We start from the raw sequence: 20,577 nt of genomic DNA, 5'->3' as shown, positions 1-20,577 counted from the left end.
GGTGGGTTTCTTTCATCAGTAGTTATTAAAATGCATTCATTTAACCCTCAGCACTATGTCAAAAATAGAATGTAAGAATGTCATTTCACATGATACAGTGTACCAATGATGGGTCGTGGAATTGTGCACCTAAAAACTATATAATTTTGTTAACTGGTGTCACCCCAAAAATTGAATAGAAAGGAAGAAAATACACACTATTAAAAATAAATGTAAAAAGCAATATCATTTCACAGTAACTTTATGATTTTTCTTAGTCTTAAAATACCTATCAGACATTATTTTAAAGCCTTTGGTCAGGATTGAAATTAGTCAGATTTTCCTGAAAATTGCTTTTTTCTTTTTTAAAGTAAAAGTTACTTAATCTCTTTAGCTTTCAGACTTCTTAACTCTGAGGTAGGAGATTTCACAAGATTATTCCTTGAATTTCTCCCAGATATATCTTTTAGCATAGAAACCGGTATTTTTACAAAAGCATCAGAGCATCAATAAAAACATTTAAGTTACACACTCATTTTTATTAAACTCGATGTAAGATTCTTGCACTATTTTTATGAGTGGATTTTCTAAATTCTAAGATCTTTAAACATTTTTAAAAATAATTATTACACATAATCCAATGGGACTTAAAAATACAGGTTAGCAGATAACTTATTAAAAAGTAGTAATTATGGAAACTCAATAAAATCATTACACTGCAGAGACACAATAACTTCACAGTCACTTTGCCCAAATTCTACAATTTACACAAGGGGCATCTGGAATGTGGACAGATTAAGTGATTTAGGAGCTTAAGCTGAAGGCCACATGCCAATTTGGATTTCATGGTGCTATTGTCCCTAGTCCACAAGGACAAGATTTAATGGTGAACTAACAACATAAACATCTGTCTTTTGTGATTGCTAAAATCTAGTTTCCATTTCTTAAGTTGTTGGTTACCAAAGACAGGACAATTTAAACGTATATGAATTGGTTGGTAAAATCTTTGTTCATGGAGACCAAATCAGAAAATCAAATCTGGCAAGTGTTCCATAATTTGCTGTGCTGGTTTGGTGCCTTGCCACCAGCCAGGTCAGGGCTTTCACTTGCTGTGATCCTCCTCACCCATGGGATATACTCAGACTGGCTTTCCTGATGCCACCTCTCCGTGGGCCAGATACTGTCATGCTTCCGGCCACAACAGCCAACTACTCTGGACCCTTTCTCTGACACCTCTTTGTGGGACTTTATCATTCTGGCACAGGCTGATTGGTAACTGCTGGCCATGTATCACCACAAGTGCACAGCCCTTAGAGAGGGGACTTGTTTTTGAAGAGAAATCATCTGGAACTCTGAGGTTGGGGGCAAAGAGAGTTCACTTTCCTGTAGTCATGATTAAAAAGACAGTGGGAAAAGCGCTGGGGGCTCTAATTCAAAAAGTCACACTAGTGTAGGCCTATGACTGATGGGCAGAATGGAGCAAAGGAAATAAAAGAAGGGAGCAGGAAGAAAGCAACGGAGGCAATTAATTTCAAGAACTCCAAAGTAGTAGAATCATAAAATTCCATAACTCCATCTTCTCCTTTGTGACTCTGCCACGGGCCAGGATGAATTTCTGTCTACTACAATTCTCAGTTTCCTGCCAGGTAAACATTCCCACAAGGAAAGTGAACTAACTTAATTTCTTGTTTTAAAAACATATATATCTGGCACTTCTACACTATCACTCAAACTCTAGACTAATGTGAAACCCAGTTCTCCAAGTAAACCCTTTCAAAACAAATAAGCAAACAAGCAAATCTTGTCCTCACACTTATTATTAATCCTTAAATAGAAGGGCTAAAATTCTTCTAATTGCATTAAATGAGATTTAAAAAGAATATGTATTTTATTGATTTTTTACAGAGAGGAAGAGAGAGGAATAGAGAGTTAGAAACATTGAGGAGAGAGAATCATTGATCAGCTGCCTCTTGCACACCCCCCACTGGGGATGTGCCCGCAACCAAGGTACATGCCCTTGACTTGAATATAACCTGGGACCTTTCAGTCTGCAGGCTGATGCTCAATCCACTGAGCCAAACCGGTTTCGGCTAAATGAGATTCTTATGACCATTCTTGGAAACCAAAACTTCAGTCTATGCTTATGAGAAAGGCATCAAAACTTCCATGAAGGGCAAGTGCTGGGTTCTCAGTCCAATACTTTCTGCAGAATGTCATTTGATGGGTTAAATGCTTTAAAATGATGGGATTTTTTTCATAAGCTTAATTTTACACTATGTTGAAATTCTGCATAAGGAAAAGATCACCCACCATATGGAACTGCAAATAAGCCATTATCATATTGTCAATGTTTTTGTACAATAGGAATTGTGATTTAAGGATAGAAATAGAAAAGATAAACCATAATATCTTTACCTAACTCCACTTTTGACCTGATGTCATTAAAAAGAAAATTGGAAAATTCAAGGGTTGTGGTGGTGAGAAATAAGGAAAGAGCGTAATGATTTTACTAAGAAATAGCTAATAACTACTAGGGTTTATCTAATTAATTTTATCGGTAAATATAATTTTGTTGGCTACTATTTATTTTGCCTTATCACAAAGACCAGACATTATAGATTTATACACACAATTACTTTGTAAATACTTTTATATCTGACACAATAATTCACCAGCTCAACCTTTACTGTAAGTAATGCAATGGCATGTCTTCATAATTCTGCTGCTTCTCTACATAACTGAGGAAAGTGATGGTGGCAGTTTAAGGATGTTACCAGCCGGACACATTACAGGTTGGGATGGGGATGGGAAAGAGGTTCCTATTGCTAAGACTAGCAATCCTGCATGTAACTATGCATGTCCCACCAACACTTGTGCCTGCTGCAGATACAATCATTCCAAATATTGAGTTCCCTGGATTTTAGGGCATGACATATATTCGTATCTTTACTCAACCTTGGAAAAGTCATTTTCTGCCACTGGGAACCTCTATTTGCTCTTATAAAAAGTCAGACTTGCCAAAACCGGTTTGGCTCAGTGGTAGAGCTTCGGTCTGTGGACTGAAAGGTCCCAGGTTCGATTCCGGTCAAGGGCATGTACATTGGTTGCGGGCACATCCCCGGTAGGGGGTGTGCAAGAGGTAGCTTGTCAATGTTTCTCTCTCATTGGCCTTTCTAACTCTCTATCTCTCTCCCTTCCTTTCTGTAAAAAATCAATAAAATATGTTAAGAAAAAAAAAAAAAAGTCAGACTTATGACTAGGACATCTTTGGTTATTTCCCTTGGCCTTCTCATTTTTCCTGCAAGATGTTCACAAAAAGAAAGGGGTGTGTGTTATGAAACTAGGTTAAATTAGCTTGTTTCTACTCTAAGTTTCATAATTGTAGAATACTTATAAAATATTAGTAATTTTGAGTAAATGGACTAGTTAACAAGCCATAAATAAATCAAACCAGCAATTAAATTGTGCTGTTCAAGGCATTACTCTTTTACTATAATAAATATTTTTTAAAAGGACCTGCTGATAAAATTAGAATGTGTCCTGATGTCATTTGAGGGTATCATTCAATGAAAATAAAAAACACTTAACAACTTTTATGTAAACTACTCCAGTGAAAACAAAATCAGAGTAGTAATAAATAATACAGGAAGCACAGTATTTTAAAAATGTATTCTAGTGGGCAGTTTTCTGTGTATTAAAGCACATATTTTTAAAAAACTTATAAAATTGAAAAAACATCCAAATAAGACTTAAAATAATAATCCCCCTCAAAAATATCTAAGTACATTTTGATGTACAAGAAATACATAGTGACTTGTTTAGTGTGTATAGTTTTAACTCTTCTTGAGCAACTCTAAAATTGGCATATAGTCTGTTTATAACTTTTGCTTTTATACTCATGAGTACAGTTCTGAGTCTGGGTCTGAGATGAGTGAACTTGTAGGTAGTGACTGTACAGTCTGATAACCCCCTTTCGTTGGGGCTCCTTGTGTATATACAACAAGTAACAAATTTTTACTTTACTGCATATGGCAGAATGATTTGCTATGGAAATATTCACCCACATGGGGATTCAAATTTGGCTTGTGAATATTAATTTCTATATTCCCTTCCCCATCTTTTTTTTTTGTCTTTTAGCTTATTAGTAGTAAAAAAAAACAACCAATCACAAACAAACAAACAAAAACAAAAAAAACCCACCTCTTTTTTATTATTCTAACAGATAGAATTGTGCTTGAAAACTGTCAACTTCTACAGATATTTTTTCCACTAGAAAAACCTTTCTCTCCTATCCCTAAATAGGCAGGTTGATTTTTCACTGAAAATGGCTTCAAGCTGCTCCTAATATTTACTCACTTATGCAGGTGCGTTCATCAGCATGGAGTCTGTATCCCGTATCACATTCACAGTGGAAGGTGCCCAGAGTGTTAATACAGCGCTGCTGGCAGCCTCCATTCACCACCGTACATTCATCGATATCTAGAGGAGGAAGACAGATGGCCAGGATTACAATGTCATTCCAATGTCAGCTTTGGAGAAGTGGCCCAATATTTCTTTGATTCACAGTATGTGTTATATTGTACAAAGGCAGCGACTCTGTGACCACAAATCTTTGCTTGTTTGATCCATTTTGCTCCACAGTATAAACAAGAAAATGTAGATAGAAACTTTATTGAGCTTTTCAAAGCCCAGCAACAATGAGCATAGGATTGCCTCACAATTTTCTATTCTTCACTTACTGGTTAATTAGACAGATCTGAGATACAGGTATTTTCCTTGGGGCAGGGGAACTGGAGGCGAGAATTACAATGAGCTACTCTATCTGGAGCAACACACATTTGTAGATAAACACCTATTATTGGTCTGATACTGCTGAATGAAGCCAGTAATAAAGAACTTGGATCTCCTTCTCATGTGGTATGGTGGACATCAGGGAATACACAGACACATTCAAATAAAACCATGGTTTGGAGTTCTTAAAAAATACACCAGTCCACTTGCTTCATTGATTCAGTCTGTTCCTTGTCAGTCAGGGTTCCATTTTCTAAAATACTTAATGTGAGAGGTTACTTTCAATTTAGGAAAAAAGAACACATTTGAAAAGAGGTTGAGACTCATAGTCACCTGCACCTTATGATCAGTCAAGGTCATAATAAATGAACATAATATTCATTTTCCTTTAGAAAAGGAAAGTCAGTGTATCTCTTATAACCACTAGAGGCCCAGTGCATGAATTCATACACAGGTGGGGTCCCCAGGCCTGGCAGGTTATCAGGGCTGAGCCAATCAAGGCTGGGCTGATCAAGGCCTGCCGGGTGGGAGAAGGGACAAGGAGGTGGGCCAAGTGCGGGAGGTTGGCTGTGAGAGCACAATGACTAGCAGGGGGCAGCTCCTGCATCGAGCATCTGCCCTCTGGTGGTCAGTAAGCATCACGGCGACTGGTCTAGAGGAGTTCTGGTCATTCTGCTTGTTCAGACATAAAGGTGGCTTAAGCTTTTATAGATAGATTAGATAGATAGATAGATAGATAGATAGATAGATAGATAGATAGAGAGAGAGAGAGAGAGATAGATGATAGAGAGATACTTCTTTGTACCCTATATAACCAGTACTTAATGTATCTGAAATCACACACACACACAAAATGATATTCACTAATGTTGGAAAAGCTTTTCAGGTAATCAGTATATTAAGGGCTTCTAAATTTTCTTCCTAGAATTTTTTCCCCCTCGAAACCTGTCTTTTCACACAAGTCAAGGTATGGGAAGGCAAGTGTCTCATGAAGAGAATGTCCCCAACTTCCTATGCCCCAATCCCTGATAGTCAGGCAAAGAATGCTAGGTGTGAGCAATTTTCACTAAGATATGTTATAATAATAGAAAAGTAGCTTTACAATCAGTGAGATTAACGCCACAGGGCAAAATGCTTACTTGAGAAGACAGCCACATTGGGAAGGAATGCTATTGTAATGCCTTATCACAGGAATTTTTCATGCTAAAATGATCTGGTCTGTAACAGATATTTTGTACCATAATAATAACTAGAGTAATTGATGTGAGGAAGGCAAAATGATTTTCTTTTACTTGGCATTGCTTTAATATGAAAAAGAAAAACATATATAAAGAACATACTAACTCACAAAATAAGTCCCACATTTTACAATTACTAGTCCACTATATTATACACAGTTTACTCAAACTAGGATTTTCTTTTTAAAATTGTATATGCTGGGATAATTTCAGATATACTTAATAGAGTCCTATTTTAGAGATAATAAATACTGACTTTTCAAAACATCAGAAGTTTTATTAAATTTTGGACCAGTGATAAACAAACCTCTAAGTCTTTTTCATATAAACTAATGTCAAACCAGAATTCTCCATTTCTTACTTGCACTTTGATATTTATGCTACCGAAAGTTTTATCTTTCTAGCTTTAGTGTATTACTCCACAGGGTTGAGATATAACTTTGAATCCTAATTCTGACAACTCCCGAATTAGATATCCTCCTCAAGTATTTCACATTAGACATACAAATAAAACTACCAAGAGTACTTTGTTTCGGATGACAATACACCAAAAATTGACATCATAAAAAAATTATCATGATATACTGTACATTTGTATTTAAATACATTTAAAATGTCTTAAAGGATGCATACAGATACAAATGATTATTTCTTAAGAGGAATAAAGATACAGAGAATGAGTAAATTGCAGGATGTGGGCATGCGGTGTTGGACAAGAGCTTTAAGCCATATTTGTAATGTTTTACTTTTTTTATAAGAAAACTTTATCAGGTATTATTTATGTAATAAAAAAGTAATTTTATAAAAATAAACATACTATGATGACTTTCCCTTGCTTCAATACTTTTCTTTCAAAAGAAACCAAATTAGTGCAAACAAACAAAAAAAATCTTACCTAATACTACGCAAACATGAAAATTGATGATATCTCTGCTATGCCACCAGCCAATCAGGAGTGATTTGTAAATTAACCCAACAAAGATGGCATTAGTTTGCATACACAGGCGCCCAGTGACTGGGACTGGATGCATGAATCATTGCCATAGTGACAGCACAGGCATTCTGCTCCACCCCCAGTCTCTCAGACCTCTGGGCAGTGTGGGAAGGTGGGGCTGGAGCAGAAAGAGGTGGCTCTGGAGCCTGAGCGGAAAGGGGCTGGGCCTGAGTGGAAAGGTGGTTTCAACAGCCAGGGAAAGGAAAGCCCATTCTAGCTCGAGTCTTTGTGTATTGGGTTCCTAGTTAACTCATAAGAGTGGACACTGATTTTAAGAAGAATCTTCTTTCAATATGTGTTAGTGTGTTCATATTCTTAATCTGCCCTAGAATTATAATTAAAGTAGTATATTAGAGTCCTAGCCATTTGGCTCAGTGGATAGTGTGAACCTGTGAACATAAAAGTCCCCTAAGGATATCTCGGTTGCAGGCTCCTGCCAGGCCAGGGCCCTATTCTGGACTCATGCAGGAGGCAATCAATCGATGTGTTTTCTCTCACATCAATATTTCTCTCTGTCTTGGCCTCTCTCTTTCACTCTCTCTAAAAATCAATGGAAAAATATCCTAGGGTGAGGATTAAAAAAATAAAATAAAGTACTACATTGGAAACACACACAGAATGAAAGCAAACTAAACTTTCTCCATACTTTGAATCAAACAGTCTTGAGAAAAACATCTTAGTGTTGAAAAGTATTAGCCTATCATCTTGCCTTTCTGAAACTCAGCCTTCTCATCTATAAAATTGAATTATAATGACAAACATAAGTACTATGTTATAAGTTTTTTTTCCCCTTTTCTAGTCCTACATGACAATTTGGAATAGATTGATGATGCTTGAGATTACATGTATTAATAGAAATTAAAAAAACAACAACAGGTAATTTCACTTCACTAAGTGGAGCTAACAAAATAAGACCATAGAGTGAGAGTGTATGATAAAAACAGCTGCAATATCTGAATTCAGAGAAGAGAAAATCAAGTGGGCTGGAGTGATAAGGGAATGTTTGGGGTAAAATGTGAGAATGAGAAAAGGGAGGGCAACTCAAAGGTGTAGTGGTTTGAATGCTCAGTGTCTGAGATTCAGCAGTTAGACCTGTCAGGTTGGAAAATAAGGTTGGCAAATGGAAATAAAGTTGAAAAACAAATCTAAAATCTACTTTTAATTAAATTGGAAAGCAAAGTGTTCCTGGTCTTCATTTAAAATACAATACACTATTAGGCAGGTCAAGACATAATAAGCTGTGTTCACACAGTAGCTAAGCAAACATATTAATAGTTAAGAAAATCAATCATTTATAGAGTGGTACCAAATATCAAGTAATTGGTTTGACTTATTTTTTCCCTTTTCTCCCCTTTCAGAACATGCTGAATTTACTGATGGTTTGGGTATTGTGTAACCCATAGTTCTCATACTTGGAAGCATATTAAAATCATGATGAGCATGAAAAATACTCATTTCTTGGTCCAAAGTTAAAAACCTAAAAGAGTTTAATTTTATTGGTTTTGGGAAAGGCCTGAGAATCTCTTTAAACACATCCTAAGTGATGCTAAGGTGTAGTCAGGGTTGTTATCCATCCCCTGACTGAGTTAATGTTTTAATAAGCTAAGAATCTTGGTAAAATGCATATACTGATTCAGCAGACCTGGAGCTGGGGAACAAGACTCTGCATTCCTAATAGATCCAATGCCATTCTAATGTTACTGGCCTGGGATCATACTCTTAGTAGCAAGAGTGTACATAGTCCTTTGTTCAACTATCAATGTCACAAGCATCACAAAGGTCATGATTTGGTTAAACTTCTCAGTCATTTGCCCAAATAGCTCATTTAAGTCCAGATGGATAACCAATACTTTGAGCAAAATACTATGTATATGTAATAAATACATATATTAATTATTTACTAAAAACTTGTAAAAATTAAAACACCAATAATTTCTACAAAATTCAATCCATAATGGTTACTAATTTCAAGACAATTTTAGCATCATTTGTTATTAGAAATGACTTGCTTCTGTAAAAAATGAAGGGCACATTAGTTCTTTTCTGATGGAATATCTCTGATATGGGATAAAACCAGGTTAAATTGCCCAGATATTAGACACTCATGCTGAAGCTGTCACAAGTGATTTTCTTTTCCATCAAGATGCTGCCCAACAAAGTTAAAAACCAGAAATGTCAATATTACATTAAAATGTTATTATCAAGTATACTTCATGTGAAGAAACGATTTCTCCAAAAATCCTCGGAGTTTCATCTTTATGTTAACTGTTTACAGAAAGCCCTGCCCTAAGAATTGGAGCTTCAGAACACTGCTGGGGATAATGATAAAGTGATTAGATTGATTTTTTTTTGTTTGTTTAGCATTGTCACTGTGATAAGGACAAAGGATTTAATCATCTATAATAATTAAAGTAAAATATGCTAATTAGACTGGACAGCTGAATGGGGATGTTAGACTGTCAGATTAGGGGTCGGCCTAAACCATCAGTCAGACATCCCCTGGGGAGTCCCAGATTGTGATATGGTTCAGACCAGGCTGAGAGACATGCACAAATTTCATCCACCGGGCCTCTAGTTTTTATACTATAAAAGAATAAGGAAGAAAATCAACTATGTCTGCTAGTTTTCCTTTTTAATGTCCTTTCTCTAAATATTTCTACTATATTTATCTTCCAAAATATCTCTCCAGATGGTCACAGAAATAGCTAAAATACTTCACTTTATTATCAAATGTATTTTGCACATAAGAGCTCCCTTTTGTCTGTAAACAAGAATATTTTCGTATTATTTTTCTCAGACTGTGCAACCACAGTAAGAGAAGTTATTCTTACATTTGCCTTTTATCATTGTTTTCAGAAACTTGCTGATTGAAAATAAGTGTTCCAGGGTTGCTGTATGTTGGAGATGGCATGGTAGAAGTGTTAGTTTTGAAAGAAATATTGAAAAGTGTGATGGTGATTGCACTAGATCATCTGTGTAGTTTTATTTTCACTCTTCTATGATACTACTTTCACTCTGCTCTACTACAGTATATCAAAACTGCTGACTTTTTTGCTTGTAATTCTGTAGCCCCTGATTGAATGAACTCCTTAAGGTCAAAGATCCTGTTGTATTAAGCATTTTCTGGCATGAAGTCGATAGTCCATAAATGTCCGATGAGCGAATAAATGAATGTGTGGTTTGAAAGTCATCCATGGCATTCAGTCTTCTTATCCACCCATATTTATCAATGGGATTTCTAGGAACTGGGGCTCTGGCAACACTTGCCTTCTCTTTACCTTTGCAGTAAATTATTGATGTTAGTTTTTTGACATTTACAAGTAGCTTTAAAAGTCTGTAATGCAAAATAATTTATAAGTTTGACAATGAACACACTTGGACCGCATCTGTAGTGACTATGTATGTCTATTTGGGACTCACACATGTTTTTCACACATACTTAATAACTCCAAGGGTTTCCTTAGAGGAATTTTCTCTCCTTTATTTTAATGAAGTTTCTATGAAATTGATGAATACCATTCTTCTCCCAAATCAGAGGTAGATGGTACTTGGTATAAACTTAGTTCCACAGTGATTAGGCCAGATCATCTCATCATTAGCAAAATTTCTCAGGAATGATTGGATTAGTTCAGATGTGAGTTAGTGAGTATGATGCTCCACAGTAGGGTTAGGGATCCTGGGACATAGATGCCCTCTTCTCTGAAAGCTGTAATTGTGGATGTGGGACATTTTGTAGTAGCCATTTTGCTCCATGAGTGAAAGCTACACTAAAGATAAAGCCACAAACAGAACAAAACTGAGGTATTCTAGAGAACAGGAGCTGGAACCCTGATTGAACTGTGCCTGAAGTCCTCCTACCTCTGGGCTTCTCAGTTAAGTGATCCAATAACATCCTGCTATTGTTTAGGCATTCTGAGTTGCATGATTCTATTACTTGTAAGGGACATCATCCTAGCCGATACATGTGTGCTGTATAGCCAGTGTGCAGGAGGAAGCCACCAAATGCAGTTCATACTCAACATACACTGTTCAAAAATATGTATTGCCCTCTAATCAGTAAAATGGTTTAATCTATAATTCATTAAGGGCCAGGAAAAGTAATTTAGTTCTCTTCGTAGCATTCATTGGAGCAATTGTAGTCCATCAAAATTCTAACAGAATTGGCCGAGACCAGTTTGGCTCAATGGATAGAGCGTCGGCTTGGGGACTGAAGGGTCCCGGGTTCGATTCCGGTCAAGGGCATGTACCTTGGTTGCGGGCATATCCCCAGTAGGGGGTGTGCAAGAGGCAGCTGATTGATGACTCTCTCTCATCGATGTTTCTAACTCTCTGTCTCTCTCCCTTCCTCTCTGTACAAAATCAATAAAATATATTTTAAAAAAAAAATTCTAACAGAATTGGAAATATGTCACTATTTTTGTTCTTTTTTTTCATACAAACATTAAGGGTTTATCAAACGGCCTGTGAAAATTTGTGGTACAGTGCCAGAGAGGTTAAAGTGCTTTCTTGAATGCTTGCTTCGTAACCCTCCTGTGAGGGATCCATCTCTAGCTTTCCCCTCAAACCTTGGCCTCCTATTTCTCCTTTCATTCCTTTCTTGGTAGCTAAAATCTGAGGTAGTTTGGTACTCAGTACAAAATAAATGCGTGCTCCTAACTCTGAAGATTCTATTGTTTTTATATATTTGGCCCTTGTAAAAAAATGTTTTAAATGTTACCAGTTTTCTAACTCAGTAATAAAAGTGGCATTTTTTCAGCATAATGCATCTAGCTCATAAAAAGGAAAATAGGACAATGAGGTGTATTTTGAAATAATTAACATTACTAGGAAGAAATAGAGCTCAAAAGTCTTGTTCTGAGGATAAGAGAGTATATTATTTCATTCAAAATAGAAAGCTTTTGGAAAATGCTAGATATGTAGCTATATCTGATCATGGAGAATATTTTCTGTCATACTGTCTTCTAAGAAAACATGGCTTTACTTTATAGCCAGTGGGCATCAGCAGGGCAAAGAACAGATTAGAGAAGTGGAAGACTGATGGCAGAGAATCCAAGTAATAACCATGGCTGAACTCCAGGTGAAAGATGATGAGGAAGCTAGCGGCAGTGTAAATAGAGAGATGTGGGCATATATAAAAGGTGTTAAAATATAAAATCAATATAACTTGGTTATTAACTGGATGTGATGGAAAAGAGGTAAGGTTGACCACCTTGAGCAATTTTATTGATGGTGTGGCATTCACCAAAATGGCACAGGAGGATGAACATTTGAAACTGGAAAAATAGTTCAGTTTTGGACATAAATAATTTGATGAACAAGTGAGAAGGAACTTGGGGATGTCCAGTAGGAAATTGAGTATGCGGATTAAAATCAGGGGAAAAAAATATTTGTCTACCTGCACAAGCACAAAAATTAGGAGTCATCCTTACATTTTCCTCTCCTTCACCCATATTGGATCAAATGCCAAATGTTACTGTATATAACTTATCTCCTAAAACATAAAAATCTGTACACTTCTCACCTACACTGGTACCACTCAAATCCAACTGCGTGAATGGTTACTGTAGCCACTAAAGCTTCTTCTACATCAGTGGTTCTCAACCTTTCTAATGCCGTGACCCTTCAATATAGTTCCTCATGTTGTGGTGACCCCCAACCATAAAATTATTTTCCTTGCTACTTCATAACTGTAATTGTGCTATTGCTATGAATCATAATGTAAATATTTGTGTTTTCTGATGGAACCTTAGGTGACCCTGCTATTAGTTCTCAACCTGTGGATTCCATCAGAAAAAAAACAGATATTTACATTTTGATTCATTAACAGTAGCAAAATTACAGTTATAAAGTAGCAAGGAAAATAATTTTATGGTTGGGAGTCACCACAACATGAGAAACCGCATTAAAGAATTGCAGCATTAGAAAGGTTGAGACAACTGCACATCCTTCAATAGGTCCTTCATTATTTTCCAACTGCACCACAGTGATGTTTTCAAAACAAAAATTCATTCATTTCACCCATTCCCTGATTCCTGTCACTGTTTTAGGGTCCTCAATCACTTCCCTTTACTTGCAGGATTAGACTGAACACCAACATGATCTTCAGATCTCTCTGGGGTCTGGTTTTTGCTTCCTTTTCTAATGCTAATTTGCTATTCTTTCACCCATGCTATGTTTTAGCAACAGTAATCTTCTTCAAGTTCCTTGAAGGCTCTTTACTCCCTATTATTTCCACTTTCCTTCCTTTACCTAGTGAATATCTATGCTTCTTGCAGATGTCCACTCAGGCACCACTACCTCAGGGAGGCCTGTATATCTCCTTCAATCTATGTAAAATTTGTGTGTCATACTTTTCTAGGGCTATCTTATTTTTCTTTGGAGTAATTGGGTCATCTATATGTTGTAGATTTGTATGTATAATTATTTGTTTGATATCTGTGTTCCCCATTGTTAACTAAATATCATGAGAGCACAACCCATTTAGTTTTTGCTCAGAACAGCAATCCCAGTGTCTGGCACATAGAAGATTCATCATAAATACCTGCTTTAAAAAAAAAAAAAGTAAATGAATGAGGTACAGAGAGTATTGGGCCTCATCATAAACTAGTAGATTGTAATTCAAGTCACAAGAGTGGGTGATTTCCCTAAGCAAAGATCTGTAGAAAAAGCATGAGTCTAATAAAGAACCCTGATAAATAGTCACACTTAAGCCAGACTGAGATAGGATGCACAAAGCTTACCAAAAAGGCAATACCGAGAAGTCGGGGGAAACCAAAGGGTCTGGTATTATGGAAACTGAAGGAGGTAGGGTATGAAGAAGGAAAACATGGTTAACACAGGGATGTCAGGAAGAACTGGAATTTAGCAACAAGATTTAGCATTAGATTTAGCATCAACAATCTCAGTGAGGACACTGATGATGATACGGAATGTTAATGATAATCATGCACCTACTGATTATTGAACACTTACTATGTACTATGCTCTGCTCTACACTCTTTACATACTTATTCAATACTCAAGAAAGCCTTGCAAAATAGGTACTAATATTATTCCTACCCACAGAGGAGGAAGCAGATATATAGAAAGCTGATTCAATGGAGCGGCAAACGTTGACCCCAGATTGCAGTGGATTGGGAGACATGGGAGAAAGAGAGTTAAGATATGTATTGCATTACGTTTGACTATTAAATTTTAAATTCTAATGAGAAGTACCAAAAAGAGATGGTTGATATAAAAATTTAATAGAAAAATAAAAGTCTCAAGTTATTGAGAATTTAAGACCACACCACAGTATTCTAAGAAGGTACATGTTGGGAGAAATAATCCACCATCGGCCCTGAGCATCCCCACACATCTTTGTCGGGTACACCAAGAGTTCAGAGAGTTCTAATCACTCTTTATCCAAGCCATTTTCAGGTCTGTTGGCCCAGAGGGATCAGTTAACATCTTCCTTGAGGGAAGAGCAGGCTTCTTTCCATTAATTTCAAAAGTGGTGGATTCCCCAGTTCAGGGTTTCTCTTGTATAATGGAACCAGTTGCATGTGCAGGCATCCAGAATGAGCCCTTTGTGTCATTGGTGTGGAATTTGGGGAACATGGGGAATGGACAAAAACAAATGAAACTCTGGCTACTGCTTTTACCATGAATAACAATGCTCTTTGTTCTGACCTGGGAGTCTCATGTTTTCTGTCAGCATCCATGAAACAGTAACAGATTAACATGTTAGCATAAAAGTAGGGTAAAATCCCAGATTCTGCCCCGTTTTTGATAGTACATATGCAGAACAGAAATCACACACATAACTGTCTGTTACTCTAGGTTAGAGAGAGAGAATGCCCCATTGCAGAGTGGAAGGATCTTAGAAGCCAGAGGATAGTCCTGTCTCCTCCCTGTTATACTTATTAATTGCTTGTAGCCTTAGAATTATTAGCACAGTGATACTGAGTAGATGTTTCATCTGCCTGACTCTGATTTGACAATCTGATCCTGAGTGTTCTCATAAGGTAGGAAGGAAAAGATGTCATGCTAGTGTGTGTTCCTATGATTTGAATGAACAGTGAGAACACAAATACCCAATCCAAGGAACCAATAATTTTGCTCTACTGCTAGCTTCTTGAGGACAGAGATGGTATGTGTTTTGCTTATCACCATGTTTGCAATACCTAAGAGACTGTCTGTCCCATGGTATGTGCATAATAACATTTGTTGGAAATTTGAAAAGAAAGAACAAATAAATAATGGACAGCTGAATTTGAAGGGAAAGAGAATCCAGCAAAAGAGACTGAGAATGGGGAGTGGGAGAAAGTAGAAAGCGGTGGAAAGGAGCAGGTGAGTGTAGAAACCTGGCACACAAGGAGAAGAGTCTTTTTTAAAGGGAGTGAATATATTATCAATGCTGAAGAAAATAAAATAAAATGGGGTCGAGAAAAATCTGATAGATATGGAAATGTTAAGGTCTTTCTGCTGAAGTGCAGAATGAGGATAGCAAGTTAGTCTTTAGGGATGCTTATTTCTTTAAAAATTTTCTAAAGCCTGAATACTCTATTGTTTTTTCGTTATTGAAAACAGTACTGCCAAGGTCATGCTTTCATGAGTCTATTATATGGCCGTCTCATCTATAACATGACAACAATCTGGTATATTATGATACAACATTGTCATATAGCCTCTCTGTGTGAAAGAGCAGTGACCAATGAAAATAAAGCAGTGCTTAGTAATAATCAGAGAGCTAGTACATAATCTTAAATACACAAAGCTTCTACAAACATTAATTTGACATATACTTAATGACATGCAAAATTATTTTTGTACTTCATAGGATTAGGCACCACTGGCAAAGGGAGGTAGGTAATTCAGTAAAACTACGCTTGAGCAGAAATTCCTATGGTTGTTTTGCTTAGCTATTTTTTTCTACATCTATTTCAGCACATAGTCTAAATACATTGATTCTCTTCCAGCTTTTAAGGAAGGACCAAACCCTCTGTGGGCTGGCAGCTAACGATGTCATTTCTAGTGATAAACATTGAGTTACAGAAACAGAAACCTTGAACCAAACTCCCAGTTCACTCCCTAGGAGAATGAATGATACGATCTTCTGAGAGATTTTAATCTTTGGGACAGTGGTTGTTTCTGATTCTTTTCTTTCCCTCCGCGTCAAACATAACTCTAGCATTTATATTTATCATAACTCTAGCATTTAGGTTGTGCTTAGTGTTTCCTAAATAAATAGTGAATGGAGACACATCTGAAGGAGAAGAGGAGCTGGAGGAGAGGGGAGAACCAGCACAGGGCTTGGAAATTGGAGGCAGGTAGTGAATAATGATTGTCTGGCTGACTGCCCATTTGACTGAGATATCTAAGTTTATTTAAAAATTATTCAAGGAGACTCCTGAAGAATTTAGAATGCCTAACTCTAAGGATCTCAAATGAAGGGTGGGAGGATACCTGTAGCTCTGAATACTCTAGACAACACCATTTGGCAGGTACATATTTTCTCAGGTCTTAGAATACAGAAAAAAATACTCATTGGAGTTCTATTAGATAGATATATGATGGATATATATATATATATATATATATATATATATATATATATTTATATATGATAGATGATAGATAGATAGATAGATAGATAGATATTGATAGATAGATAGCCGCCAGACCCAAACTTCTTTCTCATTGATTATATGAGCCAATAGAAAAATCTTGAGGAGTGAATATGAGGCTAGCATTTTCATTTCATCTAATTTTGATTAGACTTATCCACACATATCAGACTCATGAAGAGAATATCTCCTATGGATATGAGAGAGGGTGACAAACGGGCAGCAGCTGGCAGAGAAACTATGTATGCATGGCTGATATGCAGCCTTGGACAGCTTTAGGTCACTGGGCAGCTGAGGGAGCAGAATGAAAACCCAAAAACTGGGAATTAAGACAGAAAGACCAGCCCTAACCGGTTTGGCTCTGTGGATAGAATATTGGCCTGTGGACTCAAGGGTCCCAGGTTTGATTTCGGTCAAGGGCCTGGACCCAGTGTGGGGTGTGAAGGAAGCAGCTGATGGATGTTTCTCTCTCATCGATGTTTCTAACTCTCCCTCTTCCTTCCTCTCTGTAAAAAATCAATAAAATATATTTTTTAAAAAGACAGAAAGACCATAAAAACCAGCCTCCCTTTTTTTTTCCAAACATCTGATTAACCTACCTCCTCTTAGTTCACTTCTGCTCCACATCCCAAACTGAACATGCTCAAAATGGCTAAAACAAACTGGCTCTCTAAAAACATCCAAAACCTCAATAACTATGTATAAGAATATGATAGAAACTGTGATAATGATGAATTGATATTATGACTTTGGAAGGCTGTAGTAATGATTTTATCTGCATAGAACTTTCTTCCTTTTATTTTTCTTGGTTATAGAGTTCCTCTCCTGTAGGTTGGGATAGAGTGAGGACTATTCCTACCCCCCTGCCACCATCGAACTACAGGTAGACACAAGACCCTGGCTGAGACAACCTGAGAATCCCAACTCCCTGTCATGGTGATTGGGAAGGGCATTTGGCCCAAGTCAAAAGAAACAATCTTACCAAGGACATGTGCTCAAGCTATTAGGAGAGAATGAGGCACCTTCTTTTCTGTAGGCTGCTTCAAAGTTGCTTTTTATTTCTATTACAAAAGCTTGAGTTTCCTTTATATTTTTGTGAAGATGGTTAAATTATATGTCACTTCTAATGCCACTTTTATTTCTTTTCTAATAAACATTTTTATTGATATGCTCCAGAGAACTGATTTATACAATTGTAGAACTTGAAAGGACCATAAAAGACAAACTAGTCTAAACTCCTACACACTGTAGGAGTGAGTTTCTTCTTCAAGAATCTTGACAAACAGCTATTCAGATTCTTACTAAACACCTCCAACTGTAGAAAGCTCACTACTTCTTACTTTCTATGCCTTCTGCTGCCTACCATTCTTTGTCTCCTCTCCCTTGTCTTATATTTATGTAACATAATCATATTACAAAACATTGAAAGGAAAAAAAATGATGTATTTTTTCATTCACTGAAAGCTGTTTTAAAATAAGAAAAATATCAAACAAAATAGCACAGATATAGAACATTTTGCTAGTGCACTTATTTGGTAAAATTAGTACCTTTCTTTAATTTGTACTTTATTACTTTCAAGAATAACATTTTATGTTTCAATTATACTTCTCTTTTGGCAAAATAACTATTTATGTTTTCTTGCCCATTATTAAATTATATCCTCATGTTCTTTCTCTGTACTTTTCCTTGTCTGCTGTTTATCCAAACAGGTACCACTTATCATAAAATATCAGACAACGGCTCTTTGCCAACAGCTTTTAACCAAACTTCCAAAAAGATCAATTTAATTTAAAGTGCACCTCTACATTATCCAGGATTTAAACATTTAATTCAAAATCCATTAAAATAATTGTGTTCCATTTTAATGCAGTCACTTAACCTGTAGTTAAATGTGACTTCTATTATTAAAAAATAGCACATGTGTAATCTGATGTTATATTGCTTAAAATTATTTCAGAAACATTAGCATTTATAATATAATTTAAGTATAAGTGTGCTGAATTCAAACCTTGAAGTTACTATTTACAAAAATTGGTGCACTGTTTATATTTAAAAGCCCCAACTGGAACAAAACTATATGCTCTGTCTCATTTCTTTTGGAAAGCGCAGTTAAAATGAAACTGGGAGAATCTAATTTACGTATTATTCCTTCATAAAATTTAAAAATCATCTAAAAGCTTTTCCTCCTCAAAATATGGAATTACTTATTCATGGCTTCATATAGTGTATATCTAAAAAAGCAAATAAATAAAATTAAACATAAAAAAAAAAATTTGACCCAGTACTGGCCTTTACCTATAAACCATAGCATTGAACCTATTTTTCTTTTTTTAATGTTTCAACAAAATAAGACTTAGACTATTTTTTAATATCACTCCAAATTTTGTTAGTTACCCCATTCCTCTTGAGTACCATCATATCAACAATTCCTCATTCCTTCAACACTTCCCTACCTCTCTCAACCCAGCCAGGACCTCAGGCTGTTCTCATTGGTCCCCAGAATCCTTCCCCTGATGCTACCCCATATCCACTGTGCTGGTTTTGAATGACACCTCCTATCCACCAGGGACAAGTTATCCATTAGGCAGAGTGCCTGAGGCCCACAGTACTTTCTGAGGCCTACATAAATATTTTGATTCTTAACCTTTTAGATTGAAGAACATATTTTAATATGTAATCATTTATATATTCATCATTGTATCATTGCAATCATAAAATATGCATTTTTTTTTTGGAGTAAGGCAAAAATTCCCAGGGCCCATCAAAACCATAATGTGGCCGGGCCATCTACTTACACAAAGACAACAACCAAGATGAGCTTCACTGAAGAAAGTCTCACAACCCTCTCAGCTCATGTCTATTCCCCATTGAATCCTATAGTGACTATTCTAAGCTTTTTATGACACAAACACATACATACCACACACACACACACACACACACACACACACACACACACACACACACACACTGAGGGGCATGAGAGCAGTACAATAGCAAAGGGCCCTAGGCTCAGAAGGGCCCTGTGCTTAGGGTTCACCATTTTGAAATAGCTAATACTTTTATGGAAGCACTTGTGTTTTGTAAGTGGAGTAGGTGGGAAAATGGAGCATGAACCAGGGACTTTAAGATTCAGCTCATACATGTTTCCATCTCCTGCCACCTTTGCTTTTCCTTTGGGATGATTCTTCCAGGCTTCCCAGTATCCCCCACCCCATCTGTACCCAGTGAGCACTGCTGCTTTCTGCTGCCCATGCCCATCTCTGGGGGCCTGAGCACAGCTTGGGAGAGGGTCAGTGTTGGAAAAACAGTATCTCTAGCATCTTGGCAGGTTATAGCAGTAGCTGCCCCTCCGGTCTGGCAGCACATCAACAGGGCATCTGGAGAATGACCTTGTAAGGGTGAGCCAGCTCTGATCTAGTGCCAAGTGAATCTGAGCATGAAGAACCCTTGGGGTTTATATATCCATTGTGGGTAGGGGTGTGAGCTGGTAGGAAGGAGGGGTTGATATTCCCACCTCTGCAGCCAGGGCACTGTGTCCATGCTCAGGCACACATATTTTGAGTTGCAAGATGGGACTAACCAGCACCTCTAAGCATCTGTTCTTCCCCAAGCGTCCCCATGGCATAAAAATGTAATAAAAAACAACATGACCTGATGAAAGAGAGATGCCATGAAAGAAAATGAAGAGTTTTACATGTTATCACTAGTCACAATACTTCCCACTGCTGCTTGAACAGAGGCCACACATTTTCATATTGCACTGGGTGTCAGGAATTATGTATCCACCTATAAATACAAGCCAGTCCCCTTCCATCTCATTGTGAACCTTACATTAGCTGATGAGGACTTCCCTCTTTCTATCATAAAATGTCTCCTATTTCCCAATCCCTCGCCTCCTCTTCCTATGGGTTCTAAGTCCTCTACATCATGTCCTTGATTTACTTCCATTTCCAACCTTCATAT

At 36.9% G+C, this 20,577-nt stretch overlaps 1 protein-coding gene across 1 annotated transcript in view; it reads right to left on the bottom strand.

Annotated features, from left to right (window-relative positions):
• LOC311617506 (EGF-like and EMI domain-containing protein 1) overlaps positions 1 to 20,577 on the bottom strand; it is a gene marked incomplete at its 3' end in the record, with an annotated part of 495,068 nt that overhangs the window by 68,137 nt on the left and 406,354 nt on the right. The window contains exon 6 of the mRNA XM_084873845.1: positions 4,336 to 4,458. Coding sequence (XP_084729971.1) covers positions 4,336 to 4,458 — 123 coding nt within the window. The remainder of the gene's footprint in view (positions 1 to 4,335; positions 4,459 to 20,577) is intronic.

This window comes from Pipistrellus hanaki, assembly GCF_964339955.1.
Source record: "Pipistrellus hanaki genome assembly, chromosome: 2".
Lineage (NCBI taxonomy): Eukaryota > Metazoa > Chordata > Mammalia > Chiroptera > Vespertilionidae > Pipistrellus > Pipistrellus hanaki.
Note: the sequence above shows the minus strand (reverse complement) of the source record. Positions and strands in the feature narration are given on the sequence as shown.